At 45.1% G+C, this 23,075-nt stretch overlaps 1 protein-coding gene across 2 annotated transcripts in view; it reads left to right on the top strand.

The window, feature by feature from the left end:
- The window catches only part of znf521 (zinc finger protein 521), a 53,045-nt gene extending 39,375 nt beyond the window's left edge, over window positions 1–13,670 (top strand). For both annotated transcript variants that reach the window (XM_083690091.1, XM_083690090.1), the window contains exons 4-5: window positions 218–333; window positions 12,183–13,670. In XM_083690091.1, the coding sequence (XP_083546217.1) occupies window positions 218–333; window positions 12,183–12,212 (146 nt within the window). In that variant the 3' untranslated portion in view covers window positions 12,213–13,670. The remainder of the gene's footprint in view (window positions 1–217; window positions 334–12,182) is intronic.
- Window positions 13,671–23,075: the final 9,405 nt, after the last annotated feature.

The following is a 23,075-nucleotide window of genomic DNA, read 5'->3' as shown; positions in this document are numbered from 1 at the left end:
GCATGCTCTTGAAAGCTTGGAGTCTAATTGCAGATGTCATTGCAGTTTCTTTTGCATTTGTCACTGTTTGTTCCACTAGAGGCATTTCTCTTGTTACTACATTTGCAGTAGTGCACTGTAAGCTCTTACCCTGCATCCAAAGACTGACCCTCCCCCCCCCCCTCTCTCTCTCTCTCTCTCTCTCTCTCTCTCTCTCTCTCTCTCTCTCTCTCTGCAGTATTTGTCCAGGCCAGTAAGCTCCAGCAGCACATCTTTTCAGCCCACGGCCAGGAGGATAAAATCTACGACTGCTCCCAGTGCCCACAGAAGTTCTTCTTCCAGACAGAGCTACAGGTGAGCTTCAGCCCTCAGGCCTTGAAAGGGAGTGCTAGCGGTCACCACGACCGCTAACCGCTAACCACACACTCCCCACACACACTCTGACTACCCCCTCCATCCTGACTGGCATCGCGGAGACGCAGAAGGAATTATTACAGTTAGTTTCTGAAACTCATTTGTGATCACCAGATATGATTTGATTTGCTTATTAGACCAGCCAAGCACTAAAATATGTGGAATTAGCGGATTAGCGGAATGTCCTTTTTTCGGGAGTAATTACATACTGTACAGAGGCAAAACACAGTTCAGTCAATATGCCTGCATCTCCTCTCCTAATCACAGAGGAGGCCTCGTGGCTAAATATGATCTGTGTCCTCTGGGAAGGCCATATCTGCCCTTCAACAAAGTTAGCATTTGGACTCTTAGGAACTCTCAATGTTATAGAGATAATTCATTTTCAAGCAATCTCTTTCCACTGTCCTCTGAGAACACGAAATGAACTGGCCTTATATTATTTCAGTGTATCTTGTTTTCAAGTTGCTCAGTCGTCACTAGGAGATTTATGCCTTTTGTATGCCACTTTTTCTTTAGTTTCTTGTCCAAGTCCATTTGTATGATTAGCTCATATCGGAAAACTTTGCATGGGCTTCGTAGCTGAGTGTTGAGGGTCTAATATTCAACTCACCGCTGGCCAAAGCTATACCATAGACCAGGATTAGCAAGGCTAAGTATTAGCATCTAGCCAATGGTAGCATCGCTGGGCTTTAGCCTCCCATTGATCGGGGGGAGATTTTCATATTCAGACGGTAAACAGAAGCGGTGGTCTGCCAGGAGGAAGGTGAATGCGATCATTATCCACTGGCCGTTTGAGTCCTACCACCATGAATAAAACAAACCCTTGATTCGTCAAACATACAGATTCTGTCACGGAAGAAGGTTATTAGCAAGTCTTCGGTTTTTCCCAAAAAAACTCCTCACATTGACTCCTCTCATGCGGACCGCGGAATGCTAGTTATCACATTTTCATCTCTCATTGGTACGGGTGTTTTCGGTATAATCTGGATTGTTCCGGGTACCTGTAAACAATCTCAAATAACCTGGGGATATTTTCCTACTTTTTTTTTTGTCTGACATTTTTAGGGGGAGGGATGAAGTGATTTCTACCTCCCCCAGGTGTTGTTTTCATTTTCATGCTTATATTGTTTTACACTCTTTGTGAAGAGACAAGAGCAGAACATGAAAAGACCTATAGCACTTTGTTGTGAAACAGGGGGGCTCTGAAAGGAGAGCGTGTGGGATTGAGCTTTGGGGATAAGACGATCATTATGTTCAACCTGTGCCATGCTCTAAAGGCAGCCCCCAGTGGGTACACATACACACACATACACACACACACACACACACACAGCCTTATCACTACTTAAAACACATTAATGCACACATTTACACAAATTCACATCATCCAAGGAGCTGATGAACACCAAGACCATCCAGTGAATGAGTTTTACATTTCTGCAGATAGTTCGGAATGATGCGTTTTCTACTAGATGGACAATTCTCATACGTCTGAAATGTCTGTTAAAATCAATCAAATGCTTTCCTCTGAATGTTATGGGTGTTCGTTCTCTACAGAGTTGTATAGTGTAGGAAATTCAGTCAAGTTGTACAATATGTACAGGACTGTGTATTCAAGTTGTTTGTTTGGGGTTAGTTTCCTCAAATGTATCACTCCACTCAACATGTCTTTCTGACACGCTGGAGTTGTTTGTCAATCTGTCTGAAGTGGAGCTGTCTTCCAGCAGTGAGGAAGAGATGTTGTGTCTGTCTCTCTCTCTCTTTCTCTCTCACTCTCTCCCCCCCTCCCCCTTCTCTCTCTCTGTCTCTCTCTCTCTCTTTCTCTCTCTGGTTCTTGAGTTTGGACTTTCTCTCCTCCTCCTCCTCCTCCTCCTCCTCCTCCTCTACCCTGACACTCTGGCCCACTCTCTGGACTACCTGGGCTCCTCATCTCTCACTGTAGTCAGAGAGGTCAGAGGGGCAGCACAAGCTGGGAGAGGCAGCGGCTGAGGGAGGGCTGCCTCGGCAGGTAAAGGGAAGCAGGAACGATATTTTATTAATTTGCCGCTGAGCTCCTGAAACAGACCAAAGGCTGTGACAGGTATCCAGCGCCTGCTCCCCACCCCCCCACCCCCCCCTTCCCCCTTCCCCCTCCCCCTTCCCCCCTCCCCCCTCCCACTCTTCCTCAAAATCCTCCCTCACCCTCCCCCACCGCCTCCCCCCGTGAACTCTACCCTGCGAGGGGCTATCCAATTTTCGCCGGCCTGTCGAGATGGATGATGGGAGAGCATCCGTCTAATCAGCCCTCCCAGGACCCCCCGCCCGCCCGCCCAGTCCAGCCCCCCAAACCCCCCTCCCCCCTCCCCCCTAGGAACGGCCAGATTGACTGACTCCTGGGCCTGTGTGCCCCAGAATCTAGAGTCCAAAGGAGACTGTGAATCTCACTCTATCTTTCTCTCTCTCTCCCTCTCTCTCTCACTCCTACAGACAGGCAAAGCCAAGCAGTGAGACACGTAGACCACCATTCCTTCCGAACTCTCCAGAGAGCCCCCCCCCCATCCCTTGTCTTCCCCTCCCCCACCCCATTAAAAGATGGAGCACAGTCTAGATATTTCATGAGGTGCTGATGGGCAGGGTGAATGGTTCAGTATTTTGTGCTAACATGGCTAGCTGTGCTGTGCTCTCCCTGACCCCCCACAGTACATCTCTCTCTCTCTCTCTCTCTCTCTCTCTCTCTCTCTCTCTCTCTCTCTCTCTCTCTCTCTCTGTTTCTCTCTCTGCCTCAACTCCCAACGTGATGTTCTATACTCTCATTCTCTGTGTCCTTCCCGTGGTTTGGGCAAGCCAGGGTTTCGAACACCGGGTGCTCGGTGCTAGCCAAACTGAAAAATACGAAACTCAAAAAGAAACACTTTTTTTCTTTTTTTCTTTTTCCTCCACTCAACATTTGGCTTTGCTCATTACGTAAGGAACTTAGCCACTGACAATGCTACTCCGCTCACTTAATTAGGCAGATTCATTAACTGATGGTTGCCACTGTATTAGCCTCAGCTTAAATCTGACATTTCTATGAGCGCAGTTCATTTGGGAAGCGCGTATAAGTCGGCCTCATCATCGGCCCCTGCTAGCGATAGGCTATGCCGCATCGCTCCGACTGGAGGATTCATTCCCCGACGGCCGATCCCGATTTCTCCCAAGACAAGACAATGAGGTTGAAGTTACACAACAGTGAAGAAGATGACATTTCCTTCTGTGAGATTCCCCTCGTTTTCCTTTGAACAGAGGTCTCTTCTTCCGCTTTCATTATCACTCCTTGGAAGAGCGGTGAGATTGTAAGTCAGTGTATAAAGTCCTGTTCCAATTGACAGAGGAGTGTATAGTGGTGGGTACAGTGAGGACTCTTCCTCCTCTCTCCTTCCTCAGATGCCTGCAGGACACGTAACTTAATTGGAGTGTCTTTTAAAAGGACATTCTTTTCAAAGAACGGTCGGTCCAAAGCTTCAAGAACCCTTAATGAGTGCTGGAAGTGACAAGAGCACATCTGTATCATGTTCTACTTCCTCACCACACAAATGAGATTCTCTACCTCCCCTTCCCCCCAACCCCCACCCCCCCTCTGTGTCTCTCTCTCTCTCTCTCTCTCTCTCTCTCTCTCTCTCTCTCTCTCTCTCTCTCCTTCTCACTCCCTGTGATAGCCATTATTGCCAAGCTGTGACCAATTTTTATGTTTTAATTAACCGTGTTTATTGGTGGGCGAAGTCACCAGGGTCAGCGTAAACACCCATGCGTGTTGCGGTGTCCATCATTCAAGAACGAGGGGAAGGAAAAAGACTGCGGTATCGTGAAGACAGATCAAACCAATGAGTTCACCGTGTGTTGCTAATGACGATATTGTCTTAGCATGTACTGTAGGGCCAATAATTGAACGGCCCGCTGTCGATTTTAAGATGATGTTTAGATGACTTCAATAGTTTTTTTGGCTCTCAGACTTGTAAAAACCGAAGCTAGTCAAAGCATTGACTGACATGGAGCGTGGGGACTGAATTCCCCTGAAGTTTCCATTTTAGAATGTTGAACATTTACACCCCCCCCCCCCTCCCCACCCCACGCCCCACCTTAAGTGCTCCTAGTCCCAAACATGTGTCACACACTAAGGCAAATCAACATTTGTTTGGCCCTGGGTGACTCTCAAACACCCCGCTCTCTGAGAATATCTTGATCTGTCAAGTATGACAGCTTCACATGCGTTTGTAAGTCTGTTTTGCTTTTTAAATGACAAGCCGTTCCTCGCTTCATCACCCCAGGTGCTCAGAAATCTGTCAGCATTTCAAAAAAGTTGAGCTACAAAATGATAGTGAAATGGATAAAAAAACACAACTGTTTGTGATGCACCATCATTAATATTTAAGCTTATTTATAATGATGTACAAACACTGTTCAGAGCTGTAAAAGGGGGACGTAAACACTCTGAGATGAATGGCAACGTAACGCAATTGCGGTGTTCTACTTTTGCAGGTGGATTAGAATTAGACAGCATGTCAGACCCAATGATCCTATGAGGATTTGTTCTCTGAGCGTGTGTGTGTGTGTGTGTGTGTGTGTGTGTGTGTGTGTGTGTGTGTGTGTGTGTGTGTGTGTGTGTGTGTGTGTGTGTGTGTGTGTGTGTGTGTGTGTGTGTGTGTGTGTGTGTGTGTGTGTGTGTGTGTGTGTATTTGTATGTATGTGTCTTTGTTTCTCACTCTCTCAGGATCTGATGTGTGTATGCAAACACACATTGTCTAGAGGGAGACATGACAACAACTCCCAGAAGCCTTTGAGGCGTTCAATTTTTTTTTCTTCTTCTTCCTCTGCTGCACCGCTGGGAAAAGTTAAATCCAAACAAAGAGAGCGCGGTGCTGGAATCCATCACCGGATTTGCTCCTTCACACTTGTTTGCAATGCTGTTTTTTTAATTTGACTTCTTCTGCTACTTTGATAGAGCGCGTCGTTAACGCCGCATGAGAAATGGATCGCAGGTTTAATTTACCTGTCTTGAGGTGATCCACTTTGCAAGTGTCTGATTCAACACGTTTTTCGACTCCATCCTGTGAAGGCTAGGGTGTACAGCACAACACTGTACACGTCCTTCAGGATTCATTCCTTTTCAAACGCTTGTACGGCAATAAGACACTCTCGTCCTCGTCCGTGTGACGTGAAGCCGTTGGCGTGGCGATTGTGCGTGAGAGTGCCTGTGGTTCTCTTTCCATCGACACCCGTTCTGACTCCCGCCTATCGAAGCAGCGAAATACAATGTACGAGTAAACTCGATCCTCGAAACCTTTCTCCGTCACTGAAGTGGGGGTGGCTACGTAGCCGGGAGAGGGAACACGAGTGCAATTGCTCTGTTGTGTTGCGGTCCCTCGTCAAACTCTGTCCCTGACTGAAGCAGTTAAAAGTGAGAGTAATTGTGTTTTGTTTCTGGGACTGACATCCCGAGCCCCATGGACCCCATCTCCCTCCCAGTGACAGGCAGAGATCCCCCCCCCCCCACACAAACCCCCCCCACCACCGCCGCCACCACCACCACCCCCCACTCCCTCTAATTAGAGGATGTAGCCCAGGGCTCGCGTCCCTGGAAGACCCATCCCCCCCTCTCTAAGATGGCTCCCCGAAGAAAGCCCTTAATTGGGTTCTTTAGTCATAGTCTTCATTTTAGCGTTTCAGAAAGGCATCTGTGTTTGGTAGCACCTCCAATTTCAGTTTGTATCTTTCTCTCACTCTCACTCTCTCCCTCTCCCCTCTCTCTCTCCCTCCCTCCATCCCTCTCTCTCTCTCTCTAGCTTTCCCCTCACTTAATGAGGCCCCATAATAACACAGCAGTTGTGCAGTTGTTTTGCTACCTCAGTCAAACAGCAGGATCACTGCATAGTGTGTTTCTAGTACCATTCACTTGTCTACTTAGACAGGGTAATGAGTATCATTTGGAGCAACAAAGCGGCAGACCCTCAAAAAGGGCGGTCTGTCTTCTCCAGTTACACCTTTCAAAGTATTTCACGCTTGGGTTTAGATAGTTAGACGTCTAATGAAACCACACCGGCTATTACTCATTCGTTACACAGCTATTACATGAAAAACATGGCTAGATGCATGACATGCACACACACACACACACACACACACACACACACACACTGTGTCTGGTACCCCACCCTAGCCCCAGAGCTGTACTGTACTGTCCATGACTCCCAAGGCGACCGCACTTCAAACAAGACGGTCGGTTACCAAGGAGACGGGTGCCTGGTTGTGGCAAAACAGAGGACGAGGTCAAACCTCCCTACAGCCTGATAAGTGTTGACTGTGGAGAATGCCAGCTGCTATTTTATTTATTTATTTATTTGATTGTTGATTCTTCATTGGCTAAACTGGCCAGCAGTGAGCCTGGCCTGAGGCCAAAGCAGGAAGGGATTACACCCCTAGCGGACTGGCCAACAGTGGGGATCGCTCAAAGGGGGACTGAGTCAATACTGGCCTGGGTTCAAGCCGCCATTACGGCTCCAGAAGACCCACGACCGGTCCTGCTTCTAGTCTCTGGGGGTGAACGTCACTTACCACATTACCACAGTGCACATAGTGTCTTGAGGTGGAAAAAAAACAAAAAAAAACGGAATAGAGCACAATAGTAATTTAGCGCTGTGGCTGTCAAAAGTAAATAGCATGAACCGGCCTTTGCCTATTGCTTTTCATAGCAGTTCCCGAAACGACATGAGCGGCGTAACGGCTGTAGCAGCCCCACCGCTCATATATTTAACCTGTAATCTGAGGCGCTGCGCGTTCCTTTGTCTCAGCGTCGCTCGGCGACATGCTCTTATGCCTTAATTAAAGTCTTGACTGATGAGTGGAAGTGCGCGCCGTGTCTCTGCGGTTTGGCGCGCGCTCCCTGAGCTCCAGATGCAGCTTACAGTATGCAGGCTTGTGTCAGCCGCCAGCAGCGAGTCAGCCCTCTGCACACACAGTGCTCTGAGACATTGCCGGGGGTGGGGGTGGGGGGGGAGCAGAGAGGTAGCCGTTGCTAACTGTATAGGTTGTATGGTAATAGCAAAATGGCGGATGTCTAGTCAGGAATTTGGGCCTGTCGTGACAGTACACGCTCGGTGAACCTGGGTTTCACTATTCACAGTAAAGATGCCGCAGAGCAAATCATATTTATCGGATGCATCTCTCGTATTAGCTTGTTAAATTGATCCCTGATTATTTACTCAGCGTAGTGAGTCGCTGATCGTACCGTAGAATGTGTCAACAAATGTTTAACAATTCAAATAATACTCTTTGAGGCCTAATTAGGCGATGATGTTTTTCACCTTCCTGGTCTAAGTGCTCTCTCCTTTTAGGCCTCAAGCTTGGATAATGTCTTGTCTACTTTTCCTTTGTTTGAGGGGTCCCCCGAGACCGAAGCTTAGACTCTCATTACTGTTCACTCGATCAGCTTTTTGAACACTCTATAAATTCTGGAACCTAGTTGGGATACCGCCAGTAAGAAAAGACCAGATACTCCGGTAGGTTTGTGATGCTCCTAGATGAGCTGTTTCTTATTCCGCTTAGTTTTTGCGCACGGTTACTGTGTATCCACTTTGCGCCAGTCAAAAGCCGTCATGGTTTCAATCAAGGTTTTAAACCGGTCTTGTGTTTTGTTGGACATTTTGTCCGTGATTTGAGCGTGTAATGTGGGATCAGATAAAGAGTCACAAAATGGCCGCCGGTCCATTTGGCCTTCCCCCTGCAGAGCTGATGTAACAGACGCACCTCTGTTGCCGCACCGGAGACTCAGATCCCGGCGCTATCGATGGAGACCAGAGGAATGGGAAACGACATAAAGAATGATTAGTTAATAAATCAACTCCCCAGCCTGCATGCACTCTCCCTCCCTCTCCCTCTCCCTCTCTGTCTCTCCCTACCCCTCTCTCTCCCTCCCTCTCCCTCTCTCACTCTCCTCTTCTCTGAAGTGGAGTGTTAAATTCCTCAGACATGTTGCACCTGTTTGCATGGGCACACAGGACCCCTGCCGAGCCCCCCCCCCCATAGCCCCCCCCCCCCCTCCAGCCCTCCCCCCAAGGGCGTTGCAGCAATATGATGTAATCAGATGAAAGTGGAGGGTTAACAGTGGCAGAGAGGGAGAAGGAGGAGGAAGAACAGGCTCTCTCTCTCTCTCTCTCTCTCTCTCTCTCTCTCTCTCCTTCTCAGATGCATGCAGGCTACACAAGGGAGGGAGGGCGGGCCGCAGCGCGTTATTGATCAGAGCAGAATTTAATTTAGTGGAGAATTGACTGCTAAGGGTTTTACCTGGTCGCTGCTGGTTACTTGGCTCCTGCGGCAGTCTTGTTGAGGCCTGCAGGTGATTGGTATAGGGGTAGTATGGGGTAGGGTGGTGGGGTGGGTGATGGGGGGGGGGGGGGCAAAGGATTTGTTGGAGGGGTTTAGAGATGTTGGGTATGGGGTTTGCTGGGGGGGGGGGGGTGGAAGGGGTATTGTGGAAGGGAGGAAGGTGTGGGGTATGGGGGGTTTATTGGAGAGGTAGAAGATAGGGGTTTGATGAAGTGGTATGAGATGGGGGAGTAAGGGGTTTCGTGGAGGGGTGAGGGGGATAGTGAAGGGGTAGGAGATGGGGGGTGAGAGGGTTAGTGGAGGGGTAGGTAGGTGGGGAGGTGAGGGGTTTGTTGGGGTCCCACCTGCAGCATTGCTGACTGCATTGAGTACCAGTTGATAAAGATTCTAGAACGATGCAGAACTCATGGGCATCAGTACCGTGGATGGATAGTACATAGGCCTTAACCACTGCACCCTTTCGGCTTTCATACAGTTTTGTTTCTCCCCCTTAGTTAACAAAACAGGTGACATTGATGGAAGTGCCTGAGGCTAGGAACGTTTGGCTACAGTATATTTTGCTCTATCGACTCTGGCAGGCATTCTGTGCAGAAATAGTTGACGATTTTTGATAAAATGACAGAGTGAACTAAGCAGTTCCTCTCTTTGTATCTCTCTCTCTCTCTCTCTCTCTCTCTCTCTCTCTCTCTCTCTCTCTCTCTCTCTCTCTCTCTCTCTCTCTCTCTCTCTCTCTCTCTCTCTCTCCACTGATATACCGAACAGTGTATATCCACTCTGAGGAGTTCAATATCCACAGAGGTAAAGGTATCATTTTCTTTTTCTGCTTTTTTTCTATCTCTCTCTCTCTCTCTCTCTCTCTCTCTCTCTCTGTTCTTCTATTTCCCTCCAGCCTGCATGGCTGCCACTGCCACTGAAGTCGTTTAACACCGTCCTTGAGAAAGCCCTCAGTGAGAAAACTCCTGGCATGTTTAAGGAAAAGGTAGAATGCAGTGTGTGTCAGACAGAGCTGGGACGTGCGGAGGGGGGGGAGGGGGGAAGCCATTCCCCAGAGGGGTTATTTTCCCCTCTAATAGCTGTTACGAGCCCTACATTATATCCAAGGAGCTACGCTCCTTTGGGGTCCAGGCACACACACACACACACACACACACACACACATACACACACACACACAGGCAAGGACACACTCATATACACACACACAAAGACATACACACACACACACACACACACACACACACACACTCCCAGCCGCTTTGCTCGCTCCGTGTCAATATCCTGCCATTTGAAGTCACGTACTGCAGGGGCTTCTGGGAGTCGCCGAGGAGCCAAGCTGACGGGTAATGGGCCGCATTCATTAATAAGGTTGCCGTGCTCCTGTCCCTCCTCGGCAACGCCACGGATGTCTTCACCGGGGGGTGGGGGGGGAGGGGGTGGGGGCTGGGGAGGGAGGGGGGCTGAGGTGGGGAGCGGCGTCCCGTGGGGAGTCTCCTCCCAGACTCACTTAAAGGAGCTTTATTTCACCAAGAGGAAGAGAGAGAGAGAGAGAGAGAGAGAGAAGGGAAGCAGAGGAGCGGGCCTCTTGAAAAGGGAGAGTGGGGGAGGGGGCGTACGGGGGCCCAGGCGAGCGGCGGAGGCTAACCCTTACAGGGGTCGCACTCCTGCCCCCCCGTCAAACAGCTTATTACCCCACCTGTCGGGAAGTAATCGCCCGGGCTGAAAGGAAAGCTGTCGAGGTGTTTAAATGCTTTATATGGCGGCACCTGAAAGGGTAAAGAGGGAGAGAGGGGAAGGGGGGGAGAGGGGGATGGCGGGGGGGGGGGGGGGGGTTGCAGGAGGGTAATGGACGTCTCTTAGCGTCGCCTCAGGGATGCTCTGCTGATAAGACTGAAGGTGACTGAAGGTAAACTCACCCTAATGGCTTAGTGAAGTAGTCACAACCTTTCTGGCGACGAGGGATCTGTGGTCCTTTCATGTTGTGTATTCAAAAGTAGTTTTATTCAAGCCAGAGCACTGATGTCAGCATGTGGGAGTGTGTGTGTGTGTGTGTGTGTGCGTGCGTGTGTTTGTGTGTGCGTGTGTGTGTGTGTGCGTGTGTGTTTGTGTGTGTGTGTGTGTGTGTGTGTGTGTGTGTGTGTGTGCATGCGTACTGATGAGTCTGTGACAGGTGTCTAGGTGTCTAGTCCATGCCAGTGTCGTGAGTCCAAGGCCGTGTTTTTAACAGAGCGCAGCAAGTGGGGCATGTAGTTTGCATTAAAGGGATTAGCAGTCACTTCAAAAGATGACCTGGATTCGGCCCACCAGGGACACCAGTTACACACCCCCTGGTCCACACTCCCTTTAAAGAACCTGGCACAGCTGCCCCACTACAACCACTCTCACCGGTCTCTGTGTGTCTGTGTGTGTGTGTGTGTGTGTGTGTCTGTGTGTGTGTGTGTGTGTGTGTATGTGAGAGAGAGATAGCAAGAGAGAGAGAGACTGTCTCTCTGTTCATACCACAGTAAATGTTTTTCTATTCTTGCATTTGATCTATAAAGAAATACAATAGTTACAAAAAGTACTTATTGTATCACTATGAAATAACCCTAAATATCCTGCACCTGCGTTCTCAGAATTATTGGACTGTTGTTGCAATAAATGTCTGTTGTTTTGTTCAGTTATTTACCTATCTTCTTCAGGGGTGCCTTGTGTGGACTTTTCTTATGGCTAACCCATAAAAAAAAATGTCTCCTTAGAAACAATGAAGTTAATCTTCTTTTATTTAATCTTAATCTGATTTCCATTTTCACGAGACAAAACATAAAACAACACAAACATTGAATAAAAAAAAATGGATGATTGATACTTAATATTCCATAGTGTATTACACGTTCAGTGAAAGGTTTCCACGGTCAGAGCCATTGATCTGAGGGTAGTATTCAAGGGGATTGAGATGTTGGAGGTTGTCAGCAGTAGCATGTCATTGTGTCAGGCCAGGATTTAGCCATGCTTAATCCCACTGAGGGCTCAGCCATATCGATCCACATACACATTTGACTGCTGTCCAGGTTAATTGGATTCGGATAATGCAAACCCACCCCCCACAAAAGCCAGAAAAAATAACATTCGCAAGTCACAACACTGTGTCAATCACTTATTCTGTGAAATCTGAATGTGAATTATATGGTTATTAAAAAGCTCTTGGGATCAGTTTAGACTGTACAAAGAAGCGTCTTCAATAAAGACTTAGTAGAAGATTTAGTCGAGGATTTGGTTTAATCTGTTTCCTGAAAACCACCTCTTAATGTTGTTGATGACGATCATAATCATTAATTTATTTCATTAAGCACTTCTCTCGAACTCAAAGCTGCTTTACTGACAAAATGCTGAGTGAAAAGTATGTTTTTTACCGTTGAATCGGATCCCTATCCAGTCCTTTTATTTAATTCCTCTCTCTTTGTCTGTCCTTTCAGAACCACACGTTGACTCAACACAGCAGCTAACGTGGCAGAGATCATCACCGGGGGCCGGGGGTTGCGGAGGACGGATCACTCGGTGAGGAGAATAACGTCTGACCACTGACTGGCGTCGGCACGGTCTCCCACTGACTCCCCTTGCACTGAACTTCTGATTCAGTCACACCACGAGGAACAAATGTCATACAGGAAAAAGAGAAGAAGAAAAAAAAATAAAACAAGAAGAGAAAGAGGGGGGGGGGGGGGGAGGAAGGAGGACAGAAAACTCTTCGCTCTTCGCTGAGCTTCATTTCGAGGATAACAGGCCAACGTCTTTGTAAATAGAATTCTTCATGTGTTGCTTAACTCCAGCTATATTGCAGTCTTATACAGTATTTGCCAATGTACAGTACAGTTCAAAACCGTTTGTCCCAACAAAAAAAAAAAAAATGAAAGAGAGAGAGAGAGAAAAAAAAACAATGCCACTGTCAATCAGGGTGGAACTGGTCCACACGTGTTGGAGAAACAGGGTGCCAATGTGGGGGGGACACAGGAAGCAGGATGTACAGTCAGGACCCTTTTCAGCAGCGCACATCTATGTGACACTACTCCTGAACGAGTCACTCATTGCACAGGGGCGGAATGCTCGATCACCAGCAGCATAAAGCCTGACATCATGAACTGTGTGTTCATTCCAAAATGGCCGCCAGGAGACCAGCTGAGGACTTGTACGGTGGTGCGTTTTTAATCTGGTCGGCCTGCGCATGGAGTTCAACTGAGAGAAAATAGGAAAAAAGACAGAGAGTGAGAAAACAGGACAGGATTCTGATATATGCAAAAGCAGTGACACAGATTTGGAAAAGGCCAGCTCCTCTGGTTTGGCGCAGGAATAGAGGCGTGAAAGAGCCCTGTGTGGCTCCACCCACAGCGCGGCGGGAATTCTCCAGCCCACTGACTCAACCTGTACATGTTATTAATGTTTACTGCTCGTTCAAACCTGGAGATTACTGGAATTCTTTTTTTTTTTTCTTTTTTTTTTTTCTTTTTTTTTCTTCTTTTTCTTATCTCTTTGTATTTTTTGCAATGGGGAATAAATCCATATTGATTTGGGGGTCGTGGAGAGACTTACACACATGTTTGGTCTCTCTCGGGGATACGGTTATGAAACTCTGTCCTCGGCTCTCTTGGGGAGCGCCCAAGTCCTCTCCTTGTTTTCTGCGGTGTCCCATTGCTCTGCTCTCAAAGCTGGAAGCCCATTGTGGCGTTATACACAACTATAAATCATTCTGTTATGTAAATGTTTTTGCATTCATTGAACCTGAGATGCACTTTTGTATGAAACTTTAATGTTTTGACCTTTTGATTGAGAATTGTTCATACTCAGTTTACAGGAAACCACCATCTCCTGCAGCAAAAGGACAGTTATCTCTGATGTTATTAAAATGTATTGTACAAAATATGGAGTTCTGTATTTGGCAGACCTCGTTTTTTTTGTGTTGCACATGTGATGGAAATATTAAAACTGTATGAAGAAATGGCTCCTGAGTCTCCCTTCATTTATGTGTGTGTGTGCATGCATGCATGCATGCATGTGTCTGTGTTGGTGTGCACATGGGTGCTTGCGTGTGTGTGTTTGCATGTGTATTCGCTCATTTGTGTATTTGCATAAACACAATCATCTTCAAAAGCTTACTTTGCATTTTTCCTTTTAAATCAAATTGCATCCTTATTTCTCCCTGTTCCCTTGTGGCTCTGACTAACGAACATCTGAGCATCTTAAGGGAGGTCTGTGTTATTAATGACTCCATTACCCATCACCCTGTGCGGTCCCATTCTACACACCCTCGCACCAGGCCTATTAGGGAGCCTCCAGCACTCCAGGGGACCAATGGAAGGATGCCTCTGCCTCTGCCGAATGGGACAAAGGCCCATACAGTAACATCTGTCTGTCTTTACAAATGATCCTACCCAGCAATAACATAGAAACTCAGCCAGCATGATGATATTTCAAGCCCTCTCTGTTGTTTTGATACAGCTTGATACAGTACAGCATATGTCATACACCGTTCCAGTCATACAGTTGAGAATAATTTGGTTATGACAATGATAATAAATGGGTTAGTAAAATTATAATAGAATAAGGGTGGAATGATCATTATGTAAGATTGGGGATCAATATGTAAAAGTAAAAAGCAGCAGGAAATGCATCTCTGTACACATAGGTATTATGGTATAATGTACTCTATGTCCTCATTACCTTTATGGTCTGTCTTTATGAATCGATAAAGGAAAACATAAACATACAGGAGAGCACCTACCACCGCTGGCCCCTTATAGAAGTGAGTGGCATGTAACGGAAACCTGTATCCAGACAGATTATTGATCATGATTAGCCTGCACCATAGGGAAATAATGTCACATTATCTGTGACACGTGCCAAGGACAATTACCTCACTGGAGGCTTCCATTTTTAAAGTGTTTCTATCAACATTTTCCATGTTGAGCTGTTTATTATATATCTGGTTTTAGTATTGGATTCTGTGGTTTTACTGGGTATGGAACACCTCTTAATTTATGACAGTGTCAATCTTTAACCAATTTTAAAGGAACCCCTCGTCCAAATCAATAATGGTACGGCCCATCTTTCCAAAATTAACTGTCATACTGCAAGCTGGGCATCCATTAAACAACTTTGCTAGCGTCTCCCCGTGCCAGGCACTTTTAATAAGCTTCAAGGGCATTTGAACCGGTCCAGAACTTCTCTTTGCCAGAGATGGACTGGCCCACATCATCCATTACATTAAATTGGGTGGCGGCCTCCAGCTCATATTTATGATTTAATTAAATTCACTTGTGAGGCGTATCAGAACCACTGCGGCCTCCCTTTCGCCGCCAGCCTCAACAACCAAAAACGCACACACTCATTCAGACACACACAAGGCTGCATACAAAGCGGTGTGTTTTCTGTCTCCCGCCCAAGAGTGAGACTTTGTGGGGTTTTTGGCAGGGGCGCTCTCGGGGGTTCGTTTAAAGCAATATAATTACACAAACCTCAGTCGTCTCGAACAGCGAGTGCTGGACCGCACAGCCTGCTCAGAGATAACTTTGTTGGGCAGATCCTCCGTGGTGTCCTCACCCCAACACTGCCTCATTCTGTGGGCCACTCTATGCCAGGAATTGGGGAGGCTGGTGGAGGCAGAAATCAGAGGATGGGCTCATTGTAATACATGGAATGAAATGAGGAATGATACCATTCCTCATTCCATTTCATTGCATTCAATCCTTCTGCCCCCCTATTCAATTAAACCAGGTATCCAGAAGAACAGGAACATCATTCTTGTTACACTGAAAAGTATGTGTGTGCAATGCAGCCATATTCAGTCCCTCTACTTGTCTCAATAGCCTAGAAACAATCAGCGGGTAAAGAACACTGTTGACCTCGGCTAGGCCTACAGTATGATTCATTAAAGAGTAATGTTAACCTAGCTGGGTATCCACCATGTTGAAAACTGCAGTGTTTGACTCTGTAAAAACAACGCAAGTACCAAACATCAATATAGTGTAGCCTCTTTGTCCTTCGAGCTCCCCTGCCCTTGCTGTCGTTCGTCTTTTGTGGAGAATTTGGTTTTCATGAAAACTCACCCACGGTATAGGCTAAGCATTCCTCCCAGTGAAGGGGACCTCTGAGACCTCTTATGGCATTCAATATGTGCGCCCAAGCGTGAGATCCAGATCCATTTGGCCGGGGGATCCGCTGGGACTGTCTGGGGTAACCCAATCTCTCACACCGGCGCTCCCCGCGCCCAGAGAGACATCTTTTAACTCTGAAACTGTGTCAGCAAAATGGACGTCTCAACCTCTCCATACAGGCCTCATGAATCTGGACAAAAGGAGCCTCCATTGTTTGTTCTAGTTTCATTGATGTACTTTTCTTTCTCTCTCTCTCTGTGATGGAAGTTTTTGTTTCCTATAAAACTTGATTTGTAATGGCTCTTCACCACTGAGTATGCATTCACTATCTACAGGGGCAGAAGTGGCTTAGTAATACGTACCTGTGCACCAGAAGTGTTTGGTATTAATAGTATTCCTAATAAAAAGTAATAATGTTATTTGTTTGCTACTTTCACCAAACACAGATTGGAAAGGCCAAATGATTTCAGTTAATGTTACTGTAAATTTAGCTACAGATCATCTTTGTGTTACACTGGTATCCGGGATACACAAAATCCTCCATGGAGTTATACTTGGAACATGAACTTAAAAAACAATATATGCATTAGGTGTGGATGGCAGGAAGAAGTCTCAGGTGATAATTGGAGAAAGAAGTCTGAAGCTGTGAATACCGCCTTCAAGTCTTGGAGACATTTCTGAGTAGCTTGGCAACAGTTAAGCACCCGCCCCCATGCAGTACCACAAATACTCTCCTCCTCAGATGGCACACTTAAGACAAAGACACTACATCACAAATACACAGCATCACCAACACATTACAAAGTACCTTGGGAATACACAGTGGTAGCTACTGTACCAAAATGCATTCAGTTATGTGTTGTATAAAGTATCACAAAATTCATTATTAGAGATTAATTATTTTACAAATACACTGCAATACCACAATTTACCATACCATATATTAAATGCACAATCAGACAGACTAAAGAACCCAAACTCACAAATCACAACAAATCCTCATTAACCCAAATACTGTACAGGGCTACTGCTCTGTCACCTAGCATTTTTTGTTGCACTTTGTGCGCCAAAAAACTAAGATTTGCCTAGTTTGCGCTACACCTGTAAGAACCATGATTGCTCTGTCAAATCAATCAGGTGTTTAACTGATTTGCAAGAAATCTGTCTGGACATGTGATTAGCATCATGTCACTATTGATTGCAAGTCTGTCCTCAAGGAATGATTTGCATGCATGAAATACATTCTTTTTCTTCTCCACTGGTTGTTGAATTTCCTCTTCCACGCAATCATCAACACATTTATTAAGTATTATTTGAAAAGTTTACTTATATTCTAGAGGTAAAATCAATGAAACTGCCCTGTCCTTATTCCACGGTATTTCTTATTAGGCTACATGATAAAATCAGTGTAAAACATATGGATGTAAAATGATTTTATTTATTGCACAATAAAGAACATTAACAAACAGTAAAATATGACACAAGGTAAAACAAAGCAAGTGAGTTTAAGGAAATTAAACGTACTCCGAGACAAAAAAAAAACAAATTAACAATCCATCACAACAACAATGTCCACTTAAATTGGTTCTTAAAATAGATCATTGACGAATTAGCCTTGTAGTCTATAAAGTTTACCACTCTCGCCATAACTCACCTACTGTAATTCACTTCTTGACCATGTTATTTTTATAGACTTGACAGGTGGCCGACACATTTGTTTCCAATTGAGTAATTATCCTATCAATTTCCCCTTAACTTAGCTATAGACGACACAGTAGAAGGTTATTGTCTAACAACATAAATTCTGCTCCATGTAACATTAAACTCACTTTTCCAGTGTAGCAACAACCATCTTGGAATATGTTTACACAACCATTAGGGTCTCAGGCTGGACACAGCAACCATAAATTGGCGAAAGGCACTCAATAAACGATACAAATATACATATTAGTGTTCAGAACATGGTAGTTTAGAACTTCCATATTGCCAGGGGTAGTAATCTGATCTGGGCGACTTGATTATTATAGTCCAACATTACACACCCGATTCCAATTACTAACTTTGACACCCCCAGCCCCCAGTTGGCTCGAAGGGAGATCAGTCAACTACTAGCGAATCTTTGTTTTCATTTCAACAATTTTCTACTTGTGATTGACGTTAAAAAATCCATTGTGGCTGATCTGCTTGATCCAGGCCTATTGCAGTTTTTGGCCCCCCTGATTGCAGAGTCCTTAACACATATTTTGACTCAATAATCTGACTCTTATCTCAGGTGCTATGCTCAAGGTTTGGAAGGCAGCCCATGTGCTGCATCTCCATAAAGGTGGTGACCCCTCCAACCTAGATAACTACCGCCCAATATCCAAGCTATCTTGCCTTTCCAAAGTATCCCTGGTCAGGAGTCCCTGGTCAACTCCCAGCTAAGAAACTTTTTATCTTCCCACACTATTCTAAATGTGCACTAACCTGGTCATAGCACAGTCTCAGCTGCTACGCTTGTCTTAGATTATGTGTTAAATGTGTTAATTATCTAGATCAGAAAAAAACATTGTGCTGCCTTATTTATAGATCTCTCCAAGGCATTCGATACGGTCAACAATTACCTACTCATTCAGATGTTGTCTGGATCAGGCCTCATGTACTGTACTGGTTTGAACATTCTTTAACAAAGAGAACAGAGTGTGTGTTAACTGATGGTGTTTAATAAGGTTTTCTGGACAAAACAAAGGGTGTCCCACAAGGATCGATTCTTGGTCTGGTTATTTTTACTCTTTACATTAACAATATTGGATTATCTTTAAAAAATTGTAACCTGCATCTACTGTATATGCAGATGACATGTTGTATATGCTATTGTCCCCACTATTGACCAGGCTCTTTTTGAGCTACAGTGCATTCGCTGTCCTGCAGAAAGCATTTGTTGGGCTGAGGCAGTTAATGCTGGAAAAAAACAAATACAAGTTATTTTCCAAATTACAGAAAAATGTATCTGATTTATGCATATGTACTTTGGATGGTGCCCCCATTGAGCGTGTCCCTGTTTATAAATAACTGGGCATTTGGTTTGACAAAGACTTGAAGTTCAGAAAACATACAGAGGACCTGTTAAAAAGCTCAGATTTAAGGTGGGCTTCTTTTATAGGAATATATCTTGCTTTCCCAGAACAGCAGAAAGCAGATTGTGGAATCAACCGTTGTGCCAGTGCTTGATTACAGTGATATCATCTACCAAAATGTAGCAGCCACTACTCTTAAACCTTTGGATGCCATCTACCATAGCGCCCTTCACTTTATCACAGGTGATAGTTTTAATACTCATCATCACTCATCATTCTTCATCAAAAGGTTGGCTGGACCTCATTAAAGTCCCGCAGATCTCTTCATCATTCCCTTTTTGTCTATAAAGCCCTACTGCATAAACTCACCTCATTATTGAAATTCAAGAACATAAATTACCTAACACGTTCTAAAAGTTGGTTAACTCTTGAGGTGTCTCGGGTCTCCACCGAATTGGGTAAATCCGCTTTTAGTTATGGTGCACCTCAGTGCTGATAAAAAAATCAGTTGGATGTTCTGGTGCCGCTTGGGCAATTTAGGGTGTTAATTGAGGACCTCCTTGGTGAAGGATGTGATTGTTTCTCCTAATATATTGTGGTTTTATATGATGTATTGATTTCTGTATTTAACTGAGTTGTATTTCTTATGTGCTGTTTTGTTATTGTGTAAATATTGTGGACAAGGTGTACCTGCAAAAGAGGCTTTGGTCTCAGTGTGTCTCCCCTGTATAAATAAATAATAATATCTCCCCAAATTTTAGGTTAAACTTATATGTGCTCTAAACCACAGACCTGAGAACACAGCAATCACATTTAAGCAGCTGTGAGTTTAAATTCTGAACACGCGTCTCCGTTGGGTTTAGATGGCATGACTATGCTAAGCTAGTGGTCAAAGCAATAGCCCTTTAAACGAGCACCCTTTTATCCTCAGTATTGTTGTGTCTCTCTTAGTGAAGTTGTTGTTGTTCTCGCTCGGCTTTCCCGCGCCCCCACTCAGAGGCCGCGCGAGGGCAAGCAGCTCTTCCCTCCTCTGTTCCCCCTCCCTCCCTCCCTCACTCCCACCCGCTGCCCTGATGGCTAATGATCCCCCCTGCCTCCTGAACTGGGAGAGCTGAAGGTGAGTATCACCCTCTAGTCATTCTCCCACCACACCTACCTAAGACAAGGCAAGGCAGTGAGTTTCTTTTCTGGTTTTTTTCTGGTATTTTCAAAAATGAATTAAACACCATGCAATGAAATATAGACCATGTGGGGTCAAACCCACTGGAGCTCTCCGGGCTCCTGCCAGTGTGATAGGATGAGGACAAAAAGAAATCTGACAGAAAGAGAGAGAGAGAGGGGCTCTATCAATAATGCAGCTTACTGTATAAGTGGGAGGTACAGTACACAACTGGAGAGTGTTGAACTCTAGTTCACACAGGCTAAGCTCCATTGTGAGGCACTTGTGTTCACTTCTTTTTCCAATAACTTTGGGGCTTTGTTGGTTTTAGTACACATGTTGTATCTACTGTACCACAGGATATCGATCTTAATGGCTGAATGTCTCATGTTGTACTTGTACTGGAACTGTAAATGACACTCTTATTTCTGCAGCAAAAAGCTTGATTCTCCATAGCCTGTTCAGCTAGTTTTGAGTAGACTCATATTAAATATACTCTATGGAGGTTTAGTTGCTCATTTTCTGTCTCAAATGTTTTTTCTTAATTGTTGACTGTAGGGTTACTCATATGATATAATATCGATCTATGACTTGCCTCATTAAACCAGCAAATTCATTATTTCGGACTATTCAGGGTATCCCTTTTGGCTCAAGAGCACCCCCAGTGGCACAATCTTCCATAATGTGACTTTAATTAATTGTGAAGTAAAATTATAAAACTATGTTTCCCTAGAAGATACCTGAAGACACACACAGCAATGCTGATGCATGCACATATGCAGTATAGTAAATACCTCTAGTAAAGTCTGTGTATTCATCCTTACTCTGATTGGTTGTCTTACTGACAGCACTGTAGGAAGGGGCCAAACTACAATGGGAGTAATGTATTCTCTGTTTGGTATTATTTTTGTCTCTGTTTGTTTTGTCTTATTGTGGCTGGGATGCGAGGTAATCGCATTGCCTCATAATGCCAGTTTGTCATTTGTTTACTTCTTTTTTGCTTATTGGTGAACTAGGAAATGCTCCATAATAGAGTCCCATGGGAGATAAGGGCCTCATTCCCCCTGCCTCGCACTCTTTTTTCTCTAACTATCTTTCTATTTCCCTCTCTCCCCCTCTCTTTATTTATTTAATTCCCTCTCTTTACTCTATTACTTCTCTTCCTACCTCTCTCATTTCCCTTTCCCCTTTCGTACTTTTTCTCCCTTTCTCCCTCACCCTCTCTCCACCTCCCCTCTCTCTCCCCTGTCTCTGTCTCATTCTTTCCCTCCCTCCGCCCCTCCCTCCCTCCCTCCCTCCCTCCCTCCCTCCCTCCGCCCCTCTCCTCTCTTGCATATCTTGTATTGTAAACAGCTCACAAAATTGTGACAAGGTCTCCGCGCGTGTTTCCCCCGCTTCCCTCTCTGTTCTCCCAGCTATTTGTTATTGTCTCGCTATCGTGTGTGTGTGTGTGTGTTTGTCTCTATCACGCTTCTTTTCTTTATTCTTTCCCTTTTTTTTTCTCTCTCTCTTCTCCTCCGCGTCAGAAAAGGGAAAAGTTAATTAAATATGGAGCGAGACGGAGCAGCATCTCTTTAAACCATCATGTCATTAAAATGGCATCCCTAGGAGATCAGCTTAAAAGGAGTCAGAGAACAATGTCTTCTCAGTCAGATATTTATGGGCCTGGTTATGTAAACATGCTCCCTTTATTCTCTATGTATATTTCATGTAATTATCACTTTTTGTAGCGCCTCTCCCCCGAGACTCGTCGAGGCAAGGAGTTACTAGGGGAATGTCATTAGAAGAGACTATTGTTACAGCGCCACTATGATACAGCACTGAGTGGGGCTACATATCCTGGACTAGGGGAAACCTTTTATCTATATTTCAATTCATATATATATATATATATATATAAACCATCAATGCCTATATGTATCTGATCTCGTGTCTCTGGAAAAGCTTGATTCACTCATCTGTCCATCCATAATAAAGGATCTCCTTTATTAATACGACATTCCCTATCTTCTCCATCTGGAGCAAATCTGCACATGTGCTCAATTGCCTGATCTAACAAAAAACATCTCCTTTCTCAATGCACTGATATATCCATCTATCAGAGATCAAGGTTGTGATCATGTCTCCACACACTAGCCTAACTGTACCACTAAGAATGATGCAATGTACAGGCCATGCATTATCAATGGTATGCAAGTGGAATGAATGAGTGGAATGAAGTCTGGTGTGAACTTGATTCCTTCTACAACAAAGGCCAAGGAGGAACGGATCGGATGCTTGAAGGCCTGGGTGCCAGCTGACGGAAGCGACTAATTACGAGGGCTGGAGAGCCAGTGGGGCATCCTATGAAACAGGGGCACCTGGGTTTCACTAGAGGAGGCTGGACCTCCATCACACACACACACACACACACTCACACACACATACACACACACACACACACACACACACACACATACACACACACACACACACTCTCTCTCACACACAGACACACACACAGACACACACACACACACACACACACACACACACACAAACACACACACACACTGACTCAATCATTCGCTCACTCACTCACTCAAGCATGGTTCATGCAAAAAGCCACCTCCCCCTTTTTAAGTTGTGTTCCATTATGCAGAGATGTTGTTGCCTGGTATGATGGGATTGAATGTCAAGGTGCATTACAGTTTATCTCAACTGCTTACACCATTTGTATGAAACTGGAGTCCACATGCCCACAGCAATAACATACATGAGCACAACAGTAACATTTTCAGCTACACAGTCATTTCTCATTGCTTTCACACAAAATGCAAATGTTAAACACATTTTTGCAAAACAGTTAACATAACACTCTCTACATGAGACACAAATTAATTGAGTAAGTGTTGACAAATAAAACTTGTAAACTGTATTTCCTTACACCATATAGCTATTTCTTATTATTGTAAATCTCTACTCTATACATTGTAACTCTCATCGCTAAACAGTAACCCTAACCCT

This window comes from Argentina silus (assembly GCF_951799395.1).
Source record: "Argentina silus genome assembly, chromosome: 18".
NCBI classification, from domain to species: Eukaryota; Metazoa; Chordata; class Actinopteri; order Argentiniformes; family Argentinidae; genus Argentina; species Argentina silus.
The sequence above is the reverse complement of the archived record's forward strand: the minus strand, read 5'-3'. Positions and strand labels throughout refer to the sequence as shown.